Source organism: Aythya ferina (genome assembly GCF_964211825.1).
Source record: "Aythya ferina genome assembly, chromosome: 1".
NCBI classification, from domain to species: Eukaryota; Metazoa; Chordata; class Aves; order Anseriformes; family Anatidae; genus Aythya; species Aythya ferina.
The window spans coordinates 94,101,670-94,118,789 of NC_140296.1; the positions used below are offsets into that span (position 1 = coordinate 94,101,670).

Sequence of the window (17,120 nt, forward strand, 5' to 3'; positions counted from 1 at the left end):
ACTTGTTTTAACCTATTAATTTCTGAGGCTATGCCATTTGCCTTATAACATTTTTCTATGAATGCAAGAGTGAGAGTTGTCTTCAGTTACTGGAATAGCTTCAGAGTTACATGTGGGAAGCCTGAATATAAATAGTTGTCCTAAAATGCTGAGTCCAATAGGTGTGTTCCATTGAATCTCAAAAATTGTGCCAATATTTTTGTCATTTTGGATGTGGGTACATTTAATGTGTTTGGTTAACCTATTATTAAATATTAGTTCTGTGCATAGTCCAGGGGGTAATACATTCTGAAACTGTTCATTCTTACCTGTAGGATCAGGAGTTGGTAAAAATTGTTGGAATTAGATACGAGGTTGGTCCTCCCACATTGTGTTGCCTCAAGCTTGCCTTTATAGATCATGCCACTGGAAAGCATACAGACAAATCATTCTCCATCAAGTATGTGCATCTTTATTTTCCTGAAAAGTATTCAAAAATATATTTCTTTAAGCTTCTTCCTAAAACCCCAAGGTACACATCTGAAAGCAATTTCTTTTTAACCTAGATACCATGATATGCCAGATGTTATCGACTTCCTTATATTACGTCAGTTCTATGATGAAGCACGGCAAAGGAACTGGCAAGCCTGTAAGTGTGTTCTCTGAATGTCTGACAAAAGAACTCTGGGGGGGAAAAAAAAATATATATATATATATATATATATATCCTTGTCTAATTACTGGATATGCTAGTTATTTGCTTGTAATTTCAAAGGGTTCTCTGTAAGTTTCCTCTGCCTGTTTGAAGTATGAAACTACTGGTGCTGGTACTAAGTGTTTAGGAGGTGTTACCACAGATCTAAGATAAAGTCTTCAAAACATAAAATGAGGTTCTAGTGTTGTCTATTTTTGTTTTGTAGTTAAGTAGCAAGTAGTTTTAACATAACAGTTTTTGGCATAATAGGTTGTCTCATCTTTACTGAGTATCAGTATTTTTAGGACTTTAAACTGAAATACATTGTTAAAAGCTTTTTAATTACAAAAAGAAGCGTATTTAAGTAACTCTTGTTAATAGAACACAGGATCAGACTTCTTTGTTGGTGTTGTTCTAGCTGACAGGTTCCGATCCATTATTGATGATGCATGGTGGTTTGGAACAGTGCTGGGTCAAGAACCGTATCAGCCTCAATATCCAGATAGTCATTTTCAGTGTTACAGTGTAAAGTAAGTATAAAAGGGTTTTGGACTTCTGATAGTAGTAGTGTGGATTGCCTATTACGTAGCTAGACTATTGGTATAAGAATGTGAAAGTTGTTTAATGATTTTACTGGCCATATTATCACTTCTTAATGGTTTAAGGTTGCTAATCTACCATAATGTGAATTTATATGAATTTGTAGCCACTTTTTTTTAAATGAAGAACAACTGGATAGAACAAGTTATTGACCTCTCACAACTGCAAATGATCTGTAATAACTACTGCTAAATCTCTTTCATGAAGCAAACCATGCAATTTCCAATGTATATAAATTGTTATTCTTCATTGACAATTGGTTTTGGATAGGTCATGTTGAATCTTTCCTGTTACTTACATCATGATTCTCACACTTCAAGTTCTCCCATTTCTGTCTGTCGTGTATTATGTGATCTATTAGTGCTGTGAGCCTACAGAAACAGGTATAACTGTAACTTTATTTCAAGCCATTATTTGAGCCTCATTTAAAGGATGTTTCAAAGTGTTGCTCTATCCTCATGCTTGCTACATGAATATGAAGACAGAACTTTTCCTTTCACTGCTTACTGGTATTCCATCATATTTGCTATTATGTAGATTCTGCTTGTGGTTTCTCCTGCATTTTCCTCTTTGGGTTATATTTAGCAGGAGAACTTGCAGGTAAATTAGCCCTTTGCTACTGTCTGACAGAGAAATCCATTTGACCAGTCAAGAGATAATGTTGCATAGTTGAAGGCATATAGTGTCAAATGCATTGTTCAAAATATGGCAAAGCTGAGTAAATATGGGGGTATTAGAGTAGAGATAAAAACCTGCTTGAACAGGAAAGGTCAGAACATCAGATTCAAACTGGTAGCAAGGTATTTGGACGTAAGCGTGTGCTGAAAAATGACTCCCTACTAGGCCCCAGTATGGAAAAGTCATCTGAAATAATTAAAAAATAAAAACAAAAAATAGTACTCTGAAATAAAAGGTGGTAGTAATATTTTTCATTACGGTATGTGAACTCAGGATTTTTTTTATCTGTTACAAGGTATCTCAAACCCTTTTGATATGTTGCAGTGGGGAACATACAGTAAACCTTTCACGTGTTTTGTTATATTATTACAGTTATTCCTTATAAGTAAGTTCAGATGAGTTTTTGTTTTTTTTTTTTTGGCCAGTTCAGTATCACATTTTTAATTATGAAAAAGAGCCTATAGCCAACTTCCCAGACTCCTTTCTTCTTTGAATGCTGAAGAATATTTCAGTATTTTCAGTGCACTAGCTGTTAACAGAGGAGAGTCCAGAACTGCTTTGAAGTTGGCTTAAAAATTTAATAGTTAAGAAATTCAGTGTTCTGTAAAGATCATTCTCAAAAGAGAGCTCTTCCAAAATTTGTGGTGCTTCTGTCAAGAATGTGACTCTCAAACAACTTGTCTAGAATAGATTTCTAACATTTGTATAGGTAAACATTGTATGAAAATGTCTGGAGTGTTTTGCAGGTGTAGATAGGTTTTGTAACTTGGCTGGATTCTTGGCTCTTCTTGTAAATATGATACTTTATTAGAGAATCTTATGTCTTGTCTTTCAAAGTATCTGCATCTGGTTCAGTAACAGTGGCTTCCTAATTTGCATTCACAGGCTTTTAAAATTGGATGCAAAGAAATTTTTTAATTCACTTCATTTTTCATCTATTTAAATTGTGGGGGGAGGGAGGAGGCAACTCTGTCTTGGAAAAACTGCAATCAGTTGTCTGTCTTTGTCATGCAGGATTTGGGTTAAGGTGCTTCCTAATCTGGCATAATTTTGATAAACCAGCAGATTTTGGGCATCTGCACTTGTTCACTGCTTCTGAGTCAGAGCTTTATTACAATAGAAGTGCTTTTGATTTTATACCGAAAACAACCTTCAAAAGATGGCTTCAGAACAGTCAATGACCAGGAATGTTGGAAACCTCATTTGAATGAGATGAAAGGGAGTACTTGACACATACCTTCAAACTGCTTACTCCTGATTTATTCTTCTGAATAGATTTAAAGTCAGTCTTCTCAGTAACCAGGTCATCACACATGGGCATCATCTCAAATTATCATCACCACTGTAGTGTAGTTAATAAATAGAAAGAAGGTGTATAAATTGAACATTTTGCTTTATTGGCCACATAAAAATAGGCATTTATATAGAAGCAGCTCTGTGTATATAAATTGTGTTGTCTGGATGAATGGTGCTTAAGCAGAACTGAATGGGACTTTCATAAAATATTATGAAGTAGTGTATAAATTTATTTGTGACAATAACTTCTGAGGTATTATGAATTAACTGAGAGTAGAATTCAGTAGACAAGCTTTCAGAAGTCTGTTAGTTCATAAATAATCAAACAGGTTGAATGTAGATAGAGCAAAATTTTCCTGAATCGATGGACAGTCCAAAATAATGGAGAGGTTTTCTTACATGAGCAGAGTTTTTAGTTAATAAATACTATGAAGAGCATCAACTAAAACTTCAGTTTGTTTGAAATAAACACACAGGAAGTATTAAACCAAATATTTAAATTAGGTGTATTAAGCCATAAAAGGTAGATGGCATTTAACTAGGCATGTGAAGAACTCAGTTCTCTGAACGAGAACTCTAAACTCCCGGCAACCTACGCTACAGTTGGACCATGCATTAGTGCACAAGCAGGTTATGGCTCCTGCCAGCAGAAAAGGCTCTGGAGGGCAATCAGTGAAGCATAGACTGATGTATTTGACTGCAGTTTCTGCTATATGCATATAATATACATAATGTATATCATAAAGAATAATACTATTGAGCACATGGTTTATTCCAGGTGTAGGAGAGCTAGCTGGCGTTGCATCTCTATAAGGAGGTTCTGCCTCTCTGGCCCTTTTGCAATTCTGACTTTTTAGTAAGCATATGCTTACGTATCAACTTGATTCCATAGTATTTGTGTGTTAGTTTTTTTTGTTTGTTTGTTTGTTTTTTGATGGTTTCAGTTAGTTTTAAGAGAAGCCCTTGGCAGGATTTCTCTCCAAGAGATGTTAAAGAAGCTAAGATGTTATGGCATCGGAGTAAATGCTTTTCTGTGCTGAAAACTGGTTAAATGATAGGGAGCAAAAGAACAGTTCTTAACAATCGTGTTTAAGGCTAGAGCAATGGCAGTGGGCTCCCCCACAAATCAGAGCTGGGACCAACTTTACCTAGAGTCCTCGTAAGCCTGTTGTAGAGCAAGAGTAGTGAGATACCCAAGTCTCTAGAAGATGAAAGTCATTTCAGGTAGACAAACAGAATGCTAGAAGAAAGGAGGAACAAAGATCTCATAAAACTGAATGACTTTTATGTGGAACTTTTGTTTTTTAATTTTCAGCACAGGTATGTTGGATAGGACATCTGAGGGAATAGTAGTCTTGTTTATGCTTGTGACACTCTTCTTGGTAGTAGCTACAGCTGAGGAAGAAAGTGTTGCAGTACTTATTGACAGAAACAGGCAGCGTTAGCAGGCTGGTAAAGGTATTAGCCAAAAAATAGATACTAAAGGAAGTAACGTGGGATGTATTCAATAATGTGCCTAGAGGAACGAAGTGATAGTGAATATTAAAAGTATGAGTGCAATGCACTTGTGCCTGGATCACATGGTCTCCAGCTAATACATTTGAAGACAGATTGCTGGTGTAGCTGGACCTACAGGGCACTGAACTGATCCACTAGGCCATTTCTTGTGTTTGAAATACTGAAATTCATTGGTAACTTTGTTGATAAAAGCATGTAAAAGTCTGCCCAAATGTTCTGTGATTTGGGGAGACCACTATTATGTTCATGCTGTAATAGTTAAATATCAGAGTGAATATGCTGTTGCTCTATTAATATTAACTCTGCTTTTGCTTCCAGTTTCTTAACATTAGTTTCTACGCTTTATTCTTCTTTGTCTTAATGTGATACGTCTAAGATAATGAAATATTAATACCTCAACACCCAATACCTCAATTCTTATTCTTCTTTTCTCTGAAACATTCCACAGACTTGCACAACTACTGTTGTGGTTGGGGGGAAAAAAGTCTGCTCCCCTTTTGTTTTCCTGGTGTCTTCCCCTTGATGTTCTCATTTTTTCCAAGTGTATGGTTTATTTTTTCTTACCCAGCTTCTTGATACAGGACTTGTAATACTGATTTTTTTAAATTGCATAAGCTGTGCAAAGCCAAAATCAGGAGTACAATTTTAGTTGGAAACTCGTTATGAAGAATATTTCCTTTTTTTGGTAACAATTGGTTACTAACTGATGCTTTTTTAATATGCACTCATGCAGTTTATTTTATTAATGCCTAAAAATAGCAGTGATGGAGAATTTCTTTAAATATGCTCAGAGGAAATACTTCTAACTCAAGGTAATGTTAACTTGTATGGTTTTTTTGTTTTTTTTTTTTTTAACTTGTTGAATCAGATGGGACAACGGTGAAGTTGAAAAGCTTAGTCCATGGGACATGGAGCCAATATCTGATAATGGTAGGTAGAAATTCACTTAATTTTGTGCTTCTCTCTTTCCAGACCGTTTGTTATATGCGGGTAGAGGACCTTAGATGATTCTTACCTTTCTTGCAACTCTTGCCACTGAATCATCTGAGTACAGTATCCACTATGCACATCTACAAAGCAGGTGGAACTGGTGTTGCAATAGTTATCTTTGAAATTTCAAGAACATAAGCAGGGTTTTTATGTGTGTTTAGTCAAGAATGCTCATTAAGATAGTCTCACTTCAGGTTTGGTTAAATATCTTGAATATATCTCTATCTTTTTCTCCTGAAACTTTCCATCTTCCTAAGTAGTTTTGAAGGAAATAGTTGAAATACAATAAAGCCTGATATTTCTGAAAGCCAAGTTTTAAAAATGTTCCAAGTTTCAAAAAACTAGTTACCTGTAATATGGTATAGTATAGGAGGGAGGAGGAGGAAAGAATATATATGAAATGATTTCCAGTCAGCAAATTTTAACTGGCACTTTTAAAAACAGCGGTTTGCAAGGTTTATTGGTCAAATCCAAATTAATTCTAAAAGAAATTATTGGATTCCTGGTTTATCTTACTCAGTTCAGTTTTCCAATGCTTGTTGATAATGATAAGAGCTGGGAGAAGGGAGGAAAGTTTGTAAAATACTGAGAGAGTAATCATTGAATAAGCTGTCAAAAGGATATTTATTCATTTTCCTAATCACCTTTGCCAGGAGTTAGCTTGTTTCCCAAATGCCAGAAAGTCTTATGATATATAAACATGATATTATGATATTAAGACTTATGATATTTATATATATACATCTATATATATACACACATATATAAACAAAATACCATTATGTTGCACACATTTTTATGTTCTCAGTAGCCACCTGACTGTCCAATGTTTAAGGTATGAGCTGGCTGCTTCAGTTGCATCTTGTGATGAGAAGTGCTGCAAAACAGTCTGGATTAAAAATATGGAATTAGAATTGTTACACATTTCAGTTTATGTAAAGCAAGGAGTCAGCAGGATTGTGTTCTCTTTTCCCCACAGATTTAGTTGAAACACTCCATTTTAACTCCATTTTATCATCGCCAACATCTGCCTCCTTCAAACCTAAAGCTCCATTTTATTCTTATTCATCATAATCTGGTTAATGCTTACCGTATATGATTGTTAGAGGCTCTATAACAAACCTTACATATGAACTGGTCAGAATAGTTATGTTTTGCTGACAGAACAAACAGCATCAATTTTTTCTGAATACTCTATATGGTGGTTTAAGTTGCTTGTTATGAGAATATTAAGGGTGAAGTTCTCCCTTCTTGTGTTTGAAATATAAAATGTAGTGTTCCTAACCACTTAAGTTTGATATCATAAAGGAACCAGAATTTCTGAAATTGCTATAGTGACAGTGTAATGATAGAGACATCCTACAGACGCTTACCTAAATCTGGGTAGTATTATGTAACAACATTGTATTTTACTGGCTATATCAGAGGCAAATTGCAACTTCTTTCTTTTATTTAGTAGGGAAATAAGGCTCTTATGGAAAGGTTTTATGCTTTCCTAGAAAGCATTGTTGTATTAGTAATATCATATAAAACAGGTTATGCCCCTTCTCCTTTGCTTTTTGTTCCTTCTTCAATTAAATGACTTACAAATTGAGTTGAAATTGCATCTTATGTTTTCCACTCTTCTCTCAAATTTTTCTTTATTCAGTTTACTAAGATAAACGTGTGGGACAAGAGCAACACTGAAGTTGGATTGACTTGACTAGCAGGTCACAACTTTAAGTTATAACCTTTTTTATCCTGCAGGCATAAATTCTGTCTCATGATTATAGAGTATGAGATGTCCAAGTCTTGTCTTGTCAGGCACAGTGTTGTCAAGACCAGGACAAATGTGCATATGAAAACTCAGTTTTCAGCAGCCTGCTTACTAAACTGTTACTGGTATGGACTGTCTGTAGTCTGTATTACCTATTTGTACTGTGAACACTGTAACCCTACTTCGGAGGGTTCAGCTCTCTGTGACCCATGTACTGCTGAAGAGTGGACCAAATGGTCACCCAAGTGCTACAAGTTATGACAAGTCTTCTGTCGTGTGTACCAGGGTGCTGCAAGAAACACAAACCAGTGATCTTCCCGTGCTTCTTGAGGAGGACAGAGATTTGTTTTAGTCTGTCATTCTCCTTTGGATGTTACTCCTGCAGGAGAATGTCCCTCTTGAGCGCTTATGCAGAGGAGTACCACGTATGATGTAGAGTTCTTCTTGATACAAGTTTAAGTGTAGAAGAATTACTTGCTGCTTTCTATTAGTGTTGTCTTCAGGAGATCTGATTGCAGAAGTGTTTCAGCTCAAAGATGAGTTAGAAGGAATACAAGTGAGTCACCTTTCTCTTCAGCTTTTCCTAGTGCCTTTTTGTTATTTATTCATTTGTTTTTTGAAGAGCTGCTTCATCTTTTTTATTGAATGGATAACAAATGTTGTTAGGGCTCTGTCAATGCAGTAATGAACAAAGAACTAGAAAAGACTTTGGGTGATTAGTACATGTTCAGCCAAAGGAAAAAACAGTCCTTTTCATAAATTTAGAAGATCTCTGGTAAACTTGTTTAGATCTTTTGTGTTTAGTTTAGTTTTTGTTTTTTTTTGGTCTCTGTAACAGTTAAAGCTGAAATATGTTTCAGAATTTGTATATAACCTATTTGTGGATTATAGTCTTCATGCTAGCAATCATCTTTCTTGTTTTCTTTTTAATGGACAGACTCTCAGATGCTAATAGAAGCTCTTACTGTTAGCTTTTAGCTGAAAGCCTATATGCTTTAGACTGCTGAATTTAATCTGCTATTCCAGTTGTCCTAATCAGTACAAAGATGTACTGAAGAACTTACGTACTGTGTCTGCTCAGGACCCTTCATGATCTTGTTCCTTTTCGAGTGCTCAATGAAACGAGGAATTTGACTTTTCAATAATAAAGTGCAGAAACTGAGACTGAATATATACTAAAAAACAGTCTGCGGAGTTGAGGGGAAAGATACCCAGAGGTAAAATCTTACCTACTCAGTCATTCTGCATTAGCTGAATTGCACTAATCTTTGGAAGCGTGACTTTCTGTGGAACCATCCATCACAGCGTTACGTGTCTACTAGTAATTCTTGCTTTTAAATTCAATTGATCTGCCATATTCAAAGCACACATTTTTAAAAATGCTCTAAAGGTCACAGTAATACCGGGAAGGCCATCACGCAGTGTATTGCCTATCTTGCACATATTTTATGGTTGAGGGCACAAATGGACTCATTAAACTAAGTTATGATACTGTGAAGTCTGGGGCATGCATTTTAAAACAAAATCATGTGATTAACTCTGAGTTGAAGTCTTCTTTTCAGGATAGTAATTAAATCAAGAGAATAAAAAGTCTTCAGGAAATTCAGGACTGCACAAAAGGAGAATACCCTTATTCTCCCATTACACCTATATACCTATTATACCTATTCTCCTTATTATACCTATATCGTTGTTGTATGTTCTTTGTGTATTTCCTTTTCCCCATGCTATTAGTGTCAAATTTTACTTAAGGGAAGATTTTTTTCTTGATTATGCCCATTAAATACTCATACTATCATGAATATTCAACAATTTGTCTTGTTTTGTGTTCTCGCTGCTCACGCTTTTTCCTATTTGCTATCGCTCTTCAGTTGACCAGCCTGAAGAATTAGGTGCTAGTGTTTCCGTGACTTTTGAAGAAATGGAGAAGCTGCTATACAAACCCCAAGAAGGGGAGTGGGGGATGCGGTCTCGTGATGAAGCTTGTGAACGGATTATCAGCGGTATTGATCAGCTTCTGACTCTTGGTAAGCATGTCCTCTAAGCTTTAGGGAGTTTTCTCCTTGCATTAACTTTATAAACAGGTCTCTGGAATATACATGGCATCCTTTAAAAATATCCTATAATAAAGTACTGTAAATGTTCGCACACTTTTATGTGCAATTCTCACATTGTCTCTGTACTCAGATTTGGTTTTGTACCATCATTGTATAATTATTCCTGATAAAACCATAGCAATCAAAAGTCTGACTCAATTTTCCTATGCATACAAGCCTCAAAATAGTTCAGTTAATCTTGCTGTTTCTTAACAGACATTTCAGCGGCTTTTGCTGGTCCAGTTGACCTGTGTACATATCCCAAGTACTGTACGGTGATTGCTTACCCAACAGACCTGAACACTATTCGAACAAGACTGGCTAACCGATTTTACAGGTAAGTACTAGCAACAGAAACAAGGGAGAATGTGGTCTTAGCTTTGTACCTTGTGAGAAGATCTAAACTTTTTTTTTGTTCTTTTTCTTTTAATAAACGTTTTGAAAAACGAACAGTCCAGTACCTGAATTCAGCATTACTGGTACTGTGTAGCAACATTAATATACATTTTTATTAAGTTTCTTATTTCTCAAGGAAATTGATTTCAGCCTATATTGATAATGTTTTCGGAGTTGCAATGAACGTTGACATTGTCTTTGAGAAATTTCCTATTTGAAATGAGTAAATACTTTACTTCAATGATGGCCTTATTACTTTTATAATTTCATTCAGCTTTTGAGGTGCTGTACTTAGTTTGAACTTGAAGAGGGTTCAGCTCTTTCTTACTCAGTACTTGCAGAAATGAGTCTAAACACAGAGGTGAAATGTTAAATGTTACCACCAGTGCTTTAAATGATAAAAACAGCACAGAGAGAGAGGGTAAAAGCTTCATTGTGGAGTTGATAAAATTCTGATTTGTTGGATGTGCACCCATCAATTTTTGTAATAAAAATTAAAGGGTGTTCATCATCTGGACTTGCATTCAGAGTATCTGTAAATAAAATGGAGAGAGATTTATCGTGGTTTTCCTCAGTGAGCCTGAAATAATGACTTGGGAAATAGTTTGAAATTTTGTAGATAAAGAGTTGTAAACCTGGGGTATTATGGCTTCAAAATTACAAGGAATCGGAAAGTGAAATGATAGAAAAGAAGCTATGCAATTGTGCTAGCTCACTTCCATAGTGTTAGCTTGTAGCAGTTTCTACAAGTGTCTTACAGAGGACAGCTATTATTTTATGACCGGTTGGTTGGTCTTAAAGGAAAGTATTTGAGGGAAGACAGAAAAGATCATCATAGGTGTATTTAAAAAATTTATTTAGGTCAGGCCTTTTCTCATTGCTTTTTTAATTCCTTGTGTCTTGTGTTTGTTTATTTTTGAGCATTATTAATATACTATGCAACTGGTGTTCCATTTGAGAGGACTTTTCCGCAGGCAACTGCTTTAGATGTTTCCAGAATAAGTGTTGTAAATTAAAGTAGTCGTTAAATACTACTTCTGTTTTTCTTTCCGTTTTGAATAGGATCAAATATAAGCTTTATAAAAATGCATAGATTTTTAAAGACCCAAGGAAATCCTCACTAGTTAAATTATTTCAGTGATATTTCATAATTCAGTGGTATCAAAAGCCAGTGCTTTACTAGGCTGGTTTTATTAACAGAGTTTTAGGAATGAAATCAAAGACTGCTAGAATTCTGCAACCTTTCTGAAGATGAATTATCAGTATTTAGTTGGAAAATCAGTTAACAAAGGTGTCTGTTGTTGATATTGCTACCTTGAATTGTGTGTGTTTGTGAACAGGCTTCAGTTTTCCATGTGAGGCTAGTGTAATAAAACTTCAATTAAAACAAAGGACGTATTTATATATATATATATATATATATATATATATATATATATATATAAAATACATGTATAAAAAATACATGTATATATAAATAAAATACATGTATATGTATGTGTGTATATATATATGTATATATCCTAGTTTAATATAGACATAATTACTAGGAGGATAACTTTACAATTTTTCAGCTTAGTTTAAAGGTGCAATGTGTTTTTTTGTTTGTTTGTTTGTTTTTTTAATTCTAAGGAGAATCTCTGCATTGGTTTGGGAAGTAAGATACATTGAAAGCAATGCCAGGACCTTCAATGAACCTGGGAGTGCTATTGCTAGAGCTGCAAAAAAGATCACTACGCAACTCTTAAAATTTATCAAGTGAGTGGCTTTTTAATCTAAATAGTGCTTGAATGCTTGCAATCTTAAACTGTGGGGGAGCATAAACATCTTAAGATGCCTTTGAGAATCCTGCTTTCTTTGTCCTGCAGTGCATGGAAGAAGAGTAGGAAATCAGTTGCATAATTCTTCCTGAGTATTATTTTAACTAGGAAAATACCAAAATGTTCTGCAAAAAGACATCTTGACTTTTTCTCATAGTAGCATTCACTGGTATTTATAGTATGAAGATGTCACTGACTTGAAAGGAGGGCAGTCTGTAATGTGAGCTTGCGTAGAAGTTCCTATTGCAGTGTGCCTGACTTTGCTTCAGTTGAGAGGTTTATTTAAATAAAAAAACTAGTGTAGGCAGTCTAACTACCATAGATAAGTTTTGAATACTACTTTCAGATCTCTAATGCTATTTTCACCCTCCTTCCTTACTCCTTCTGAAATTCATAGTATAGCAGTTTTCCAGATTTAACGCTACTTTGGAAATACTATAATCACCTTGTGAGTTTGTATTTCAGTTGATTCTTTGTTACTGTCTTTAAGTTTATACAAAGCTTTTGGTCATGTCTGGGTTTAATCTGGGAAGTGATAGGTATGTTTTTGCTATTCCAGTAACAGATCTAATTGCATTACAGTGATCAAGACTGTACAAACATTTTTGAACTATGTAGCACAACAGATGATGAACAAGATTGTCTTGATGACGATGATCTGGTAAGCTTTTCTTGTCAATAATTGCAATAATGCATTAGCAGTGGTAAGAAAATAACGCTCTTCAAGTATTTATAGTAAAATTGTTCTTTTTTTTAATAAAGATCCTTGCATGTATTTATATACTTATGCAGCTAATACAAACATTTACTATACTAGGAATGTGAGGAGTGATGCGGGGAGGTGCTTTAATGAAAACATTTGAGTTGTCAATACTTGTTCAGAAATACAACAAACATGCGTAGTAGAAAACATGCGTTTTCTACTGTGAATATTTGCCATCAAATAGAACAATACTTCCGTGTTTTGTGAGTGATACGTTTCCGAAGCATATTAATATGCAGTAATGTAATATTTCAAGAGTGTATGAATAGCTATCTTTCATTGTGTTTTTAATTATATGCACCCTTAGTTATTGCTAAGGGTAAAATTGGCATGGAGTGGTAAATGATAAGAGACTAAAAGTTGGCAAGTTGTTACGACTACTGCAAAGCACCACTGCAACAGCAAACACTGCAGTTTCTTCGTATACCCAGCTATGATCACGCATCAGTTTTACGTGCCTCATTGAGAATATAATGAAGTATGTTTATCTTAAATCAGAGGTAGCATTCACTGCACAACAGCAGTGCCTGTTGTCTTCAATACCATACATTTATTAACAATGTACCCCAAACTACCAAATCTGAATGTCTTTTGCATGTTTTGATTTCTAATTCAGCAGCAAGACTACTGAAAATCACAGAGGCAGCATTCTCTTTCAGGATAATATTTAGGGAAGAAATTTCATTAAGCAGTCGCCCTACTTCAGCATTTTCTTAGTACTTTCATATTGTAATGTTCTTCTTTTACCAAAAATAACTTGATCACAAAGATTTCTTTGTCCTAAACTCAGGACAAGCAAAATTCAGTTCTGTGACTTCTGTTATTTGTTAATTGAATTACTGATGGTCTTTAGTCATTGGAATTCAAAGCTGGTGGGTGTCTTCTCAATTCTTACTGAAAAGAGAACTTGCAACTTCTTATGGTGATTTTTCCTTTGTATTAAGGTCAAGAATTGGAATGAGGAATCTTCAGTGGAGGGACATCTTTAGGATCTTACTTTCCTAGTCTTTCAAACAATGTGCTGTAGTTTTTGATACGCTCATGTTCTGACTCATTGAGAGAAATTAGAATAAAAGTCTGTTTTAACTGTGGTGTAAAATTCAATGGTACTTTGAGCAAACATTGCCCATTGTTTCATAAATAATTTTATTTTATGCAGGATGATGAGAAATGTCGTCCGAGAACATCATATAGGAGGAGAAGAGTGAGTTGGCTAATCTTTACCATATATCATACCCAATTCAGGTTTGACAGGATTGGTTAGCAGACTGTTGAAATTCTGTGGGAGTGATGTTTTGTTTTCTAAGAATCATAGATAAAGTAGATTTTTGTTTGATGATACCCTTTGCCTAAATAGTTCGTTATTTTAATGCTTCTGTACGTAAAAAAAATTGATACTAGAACTATTTAGTCTAACAGGTTTCAATTATATATATGATACTGAAGTAAAAGCATTATTCAGCAGAGATGCTAAGAAAAAATATTTTGAGCGATGGAAATTATTCAGATCTCTTAAGAATAATTTGGAAGAAGTCAGGAGGTATCTTTTTGTGTGCTTTATGTAGTATTTAAAAAAAATTGAAGAAACTTATATGAATTGGCAGAGTTTTATTTATACATATCAGTAAAAAATCTTCTAGTAGTAGAGTTGCAAAGTTTTGTTACAAAACAGTACGTTTGGAAGCACATTTTTCTAATACAGAAATATTTCCAGTTAGACTATTAGGTTTAGTTTTTCAGGCTGTGTTTCAGTAATGTCTTTTGTGTCCTTTGACTTCTCAGTAATAAATTCTGTGTCTTTTGACTTTTTTTTTCAAGGGACGGGGTAGAAAAGGAAAAGGCATTAAAAATGGCTATGATGAAAACTGTTGGAAAAAGCAGTGTATGGAACTCGTGAACTTAATTTTCCAGTGCGAAGATTCTGAACCTTTTAGGCAGCCGGTTGATTTGGATCAATATCCTGTAAGTTGTTGTTATAATATTTGTATCTTGCAAGATTAATTTGTTTTAGTGTTTGTTTGGTATTATATTAAGATCTCCACGTTTCTCTTGGAGCTATTTGTTTTGTTTAGGGTTTTAGTTCCCAACCATTGGTGCTTGACTGCATCAAGGTAAGATCCATCAAAGTATTGAGACAGTACAAAACAACTGCAGAGCAGCAGTATAATGTCTACAAATATCCTGATATGTTAAATGAGTTTTGTTTTGCCTTTAATAATTAACTCTGATGATAAAAATAAATGAATGGACTGCAGCGAAACAGGAACTTGTTACTTGTAGTGCTGTGATTTACTACTTTTCCTATTTTCACTGCTGCCATTATTATTTTTTCTGCTATTCAGCTCACTGTATGTTTTTAGGAATCTGTCCCCACTTTGAATCTTCACATTTAGATAAACTATAGGCATCGGTTCATACGTTCCTCTGAAGTATGGATCCTGTCCAATCTGGTTTGCATTTTCTCTTAAGTTCTGTGTAAAATGCATCTCAGAACATCTTTATGCTCTAATGGTTCTTTTGTATCAATATAATATTTGGCTGCTGAAGGCCTTCTGCAGCCTCATGGTGTACTTTCTTCAGCAATCTACGTAATTCCAGAATTTCATTTCTCTCTTCTATAGCCGGATCAGTTCTCATTGTAAAATGCATCAATGAAATGATTAAATGAAGATTCACTGCAGTCTTACTTCCCCTTTCTGAGTAACAAAAAAAAATGTCAACTTGCATGCTGTTGTTAGTCAATAGTTACTGAGGTAAATCAGGAGAAAGGAAACTGCAAAATTGTATGTACAAGCACATGAGGTTATATTAAACCATGATCTCTAATAAATTCCGAGGGTGATGCTGAAAATGAGTGAAGTTACATAGGCGCTAATGTAGACTTTAAGTCAAGTAGTTTCTGCAACAGCTTAGCTGTCTGCTCTGCTAGGTGTCTGTTGTGTCTTGAGCTGATGGTTAAGATAACCTGAGCTCTTAAATTCTAAAAGTAAAATTCAAAAGTGTTGTTTTTCATCTAACTTGTTGAATTACTGTTCTTCATGTTCTGTCTAGGATTACAGACATATTATAGACACTCCAATGGACTTCGGTACAGTGAAAGAAACACTGGAAGCTGGAAATTATGACACTCCAATGGAACTGTGCAAAGATATAAGACTAATATTTAGTAATGCCAAGTCTTATACTCCAAACAAAAAGTCCAAGGTAGCTGTTCATATTGTTTTCTTAGTCTTTTTGTAATGCAATTAGGTATTATTTTGGAATTAACTTTCTTATCGGTATTTAGAATAAACTTTCTGGCTGAGTAGTTACAGGTGAGAAGTGCAATAAATTATATTAAACATTAGTTTGTGCATTGCATATCTTGTTTATCTAGTGCTGTAGTCTATCATGTGCCAGACTTCTCTTTTTCTGTCTATTTTTACATTTTTAGAAATTCTAGTCTTGCATGAAAGTTTTGGTTGTTAATATAAACCACTTCCTTGCCTAGATTTACAGTATGACCTTGAGATTGTCAGCATTATTTGAAGAGAAAATAAGAAGAATTGTTTCAGATTTCAAAAATGGTCAAAAACAGAATGAAAAACTACGAAGAAACCAGAGGTATACTAGAAGACTTCAGAATCAAAGCTCGACGCAGCAACCTACCAAAATGCTCAGGTAATGAAATTATGAAGATATGGAGGCTTATCATAGCTGATTAATATTCATATACACTAACATATAAGAAGAAGAGAACAATTGTTTTATTAAGTGGTTAGCTAATTTTGGTGAGAACTTGCAGAATTATTTTTCAGTAGGACAGACATGCTTAAGAAGTTCTGTTGTAATGTAAAACTGCCCAGGAAATAGTGGAAGGACTGAAAAATATAATAGGGGTGGTTTTGTTTTGTTTGCTTTGTTTTAAATACTTCATTGAGGAAAATCAGTGTTTAATCTGACTGTAATAATTAGCGAAACTTACTGCATGTATTGCAGTTACTTTACTATGAACATAAGAAAGGTAGTCCTGTGGATTTATAGAGATCTTAATTTACTGTGGCGTTCTGTTGGTAATTTAGTATGCATCTCCTTTGAAGGAAAACACACTCTTGACACCACTGTTGGTTGACATGATTAACTCTCATTGTTAATTTGCATATGGGGTGAGGTGAGATAAAATACAAAAACTAAACATGCTGAACTGTTGGAACTGAGCGTATACTTTTCTGCTGCTGACCAGCCTTTTTTGTCTGATAGTGAAGGGATAGGAATAATCCCATGTAGATCACTCATACTTTAGTCAAATACGATGTCAGGATTGCATGTAGCATGCATTTAAAGGAAGAATCAAATCAGTGAGTTCCTCTCCAAATGTGCGTTTTATTTTAGACCGTAGATTTTGTTGAAAAATGTGCTGTCTTCGTGTCTTTAGAACTCAGTTTATCATGGAATAATGTTAATTTGTGCTTTGAGGCTTATGTGCAATTAACAAGAGACTGAATTCAACAGAAGTTGAGGCTGTTGTTGCAATATCTTGGTAAACAATAAGAGG

General features: G+C 34.7%; 1 protein-coding gene across 2 annotated transcripts in view; it reads left to right on the plus strand.

Moving 5' to 3' along the window:
- BRWD1 (bromodomain and WD repeat domain containing 1) overlaps positions 1 to 17,120 on the plus strand; it is a 56,374-nt gene that overhangs the window by 28,781 nt on the left and 10,473 nt on the right. For both annotated transcript variants that reach the window (XM_084536361.1, XM_084536362.1), the window contains exons 26-37: positions 315 to 439; positions 546 to 628; positions 1,092 to 1,203; positions 5,634 to 5,695; positions 9,383 to 9,538; positions 9,824 to 9,944; positions 11,636 to 11,761; positions 12,406 to 12,484; positions 13,746 to 13,790; positions 14,405 to 14,548; positions 15,638 to 15,790; positions 16,077 to 16,246. In XM_084536361.1, the coding sequence (XP_084392487.1) occupies positions 315 to 439; positions 546 to 628; positions 1,092 to 1,203; positions 5,634 to 5,695; positions 9,383 to 9,538; positions 9,824 to 9,944; positions 11,636 to 11,761; positions 12,406 to 12,484; positions 13,746 to 13,790; positions 14,405 to 14,548; positions 15,638 to 15,790; positions 16,077 to 16,246 (1,376 nt within the window). The remainder of the gene's footprint in view (positions 1 to 314; positions 440 to 545; positions 629 to 1,091; positions 1,204 to 5,633; positions 5,696 to 9,382; positions 9,539 to 9,823; positions 9,945 to 11,635; positions 11,762 to 12,405; positions 12,485 to 13,745; positions 13,791 to 14,404; positions 14,549 to 15,637; positions 15,791 to 16,076; positions 16,247 to 17,120) is intronic.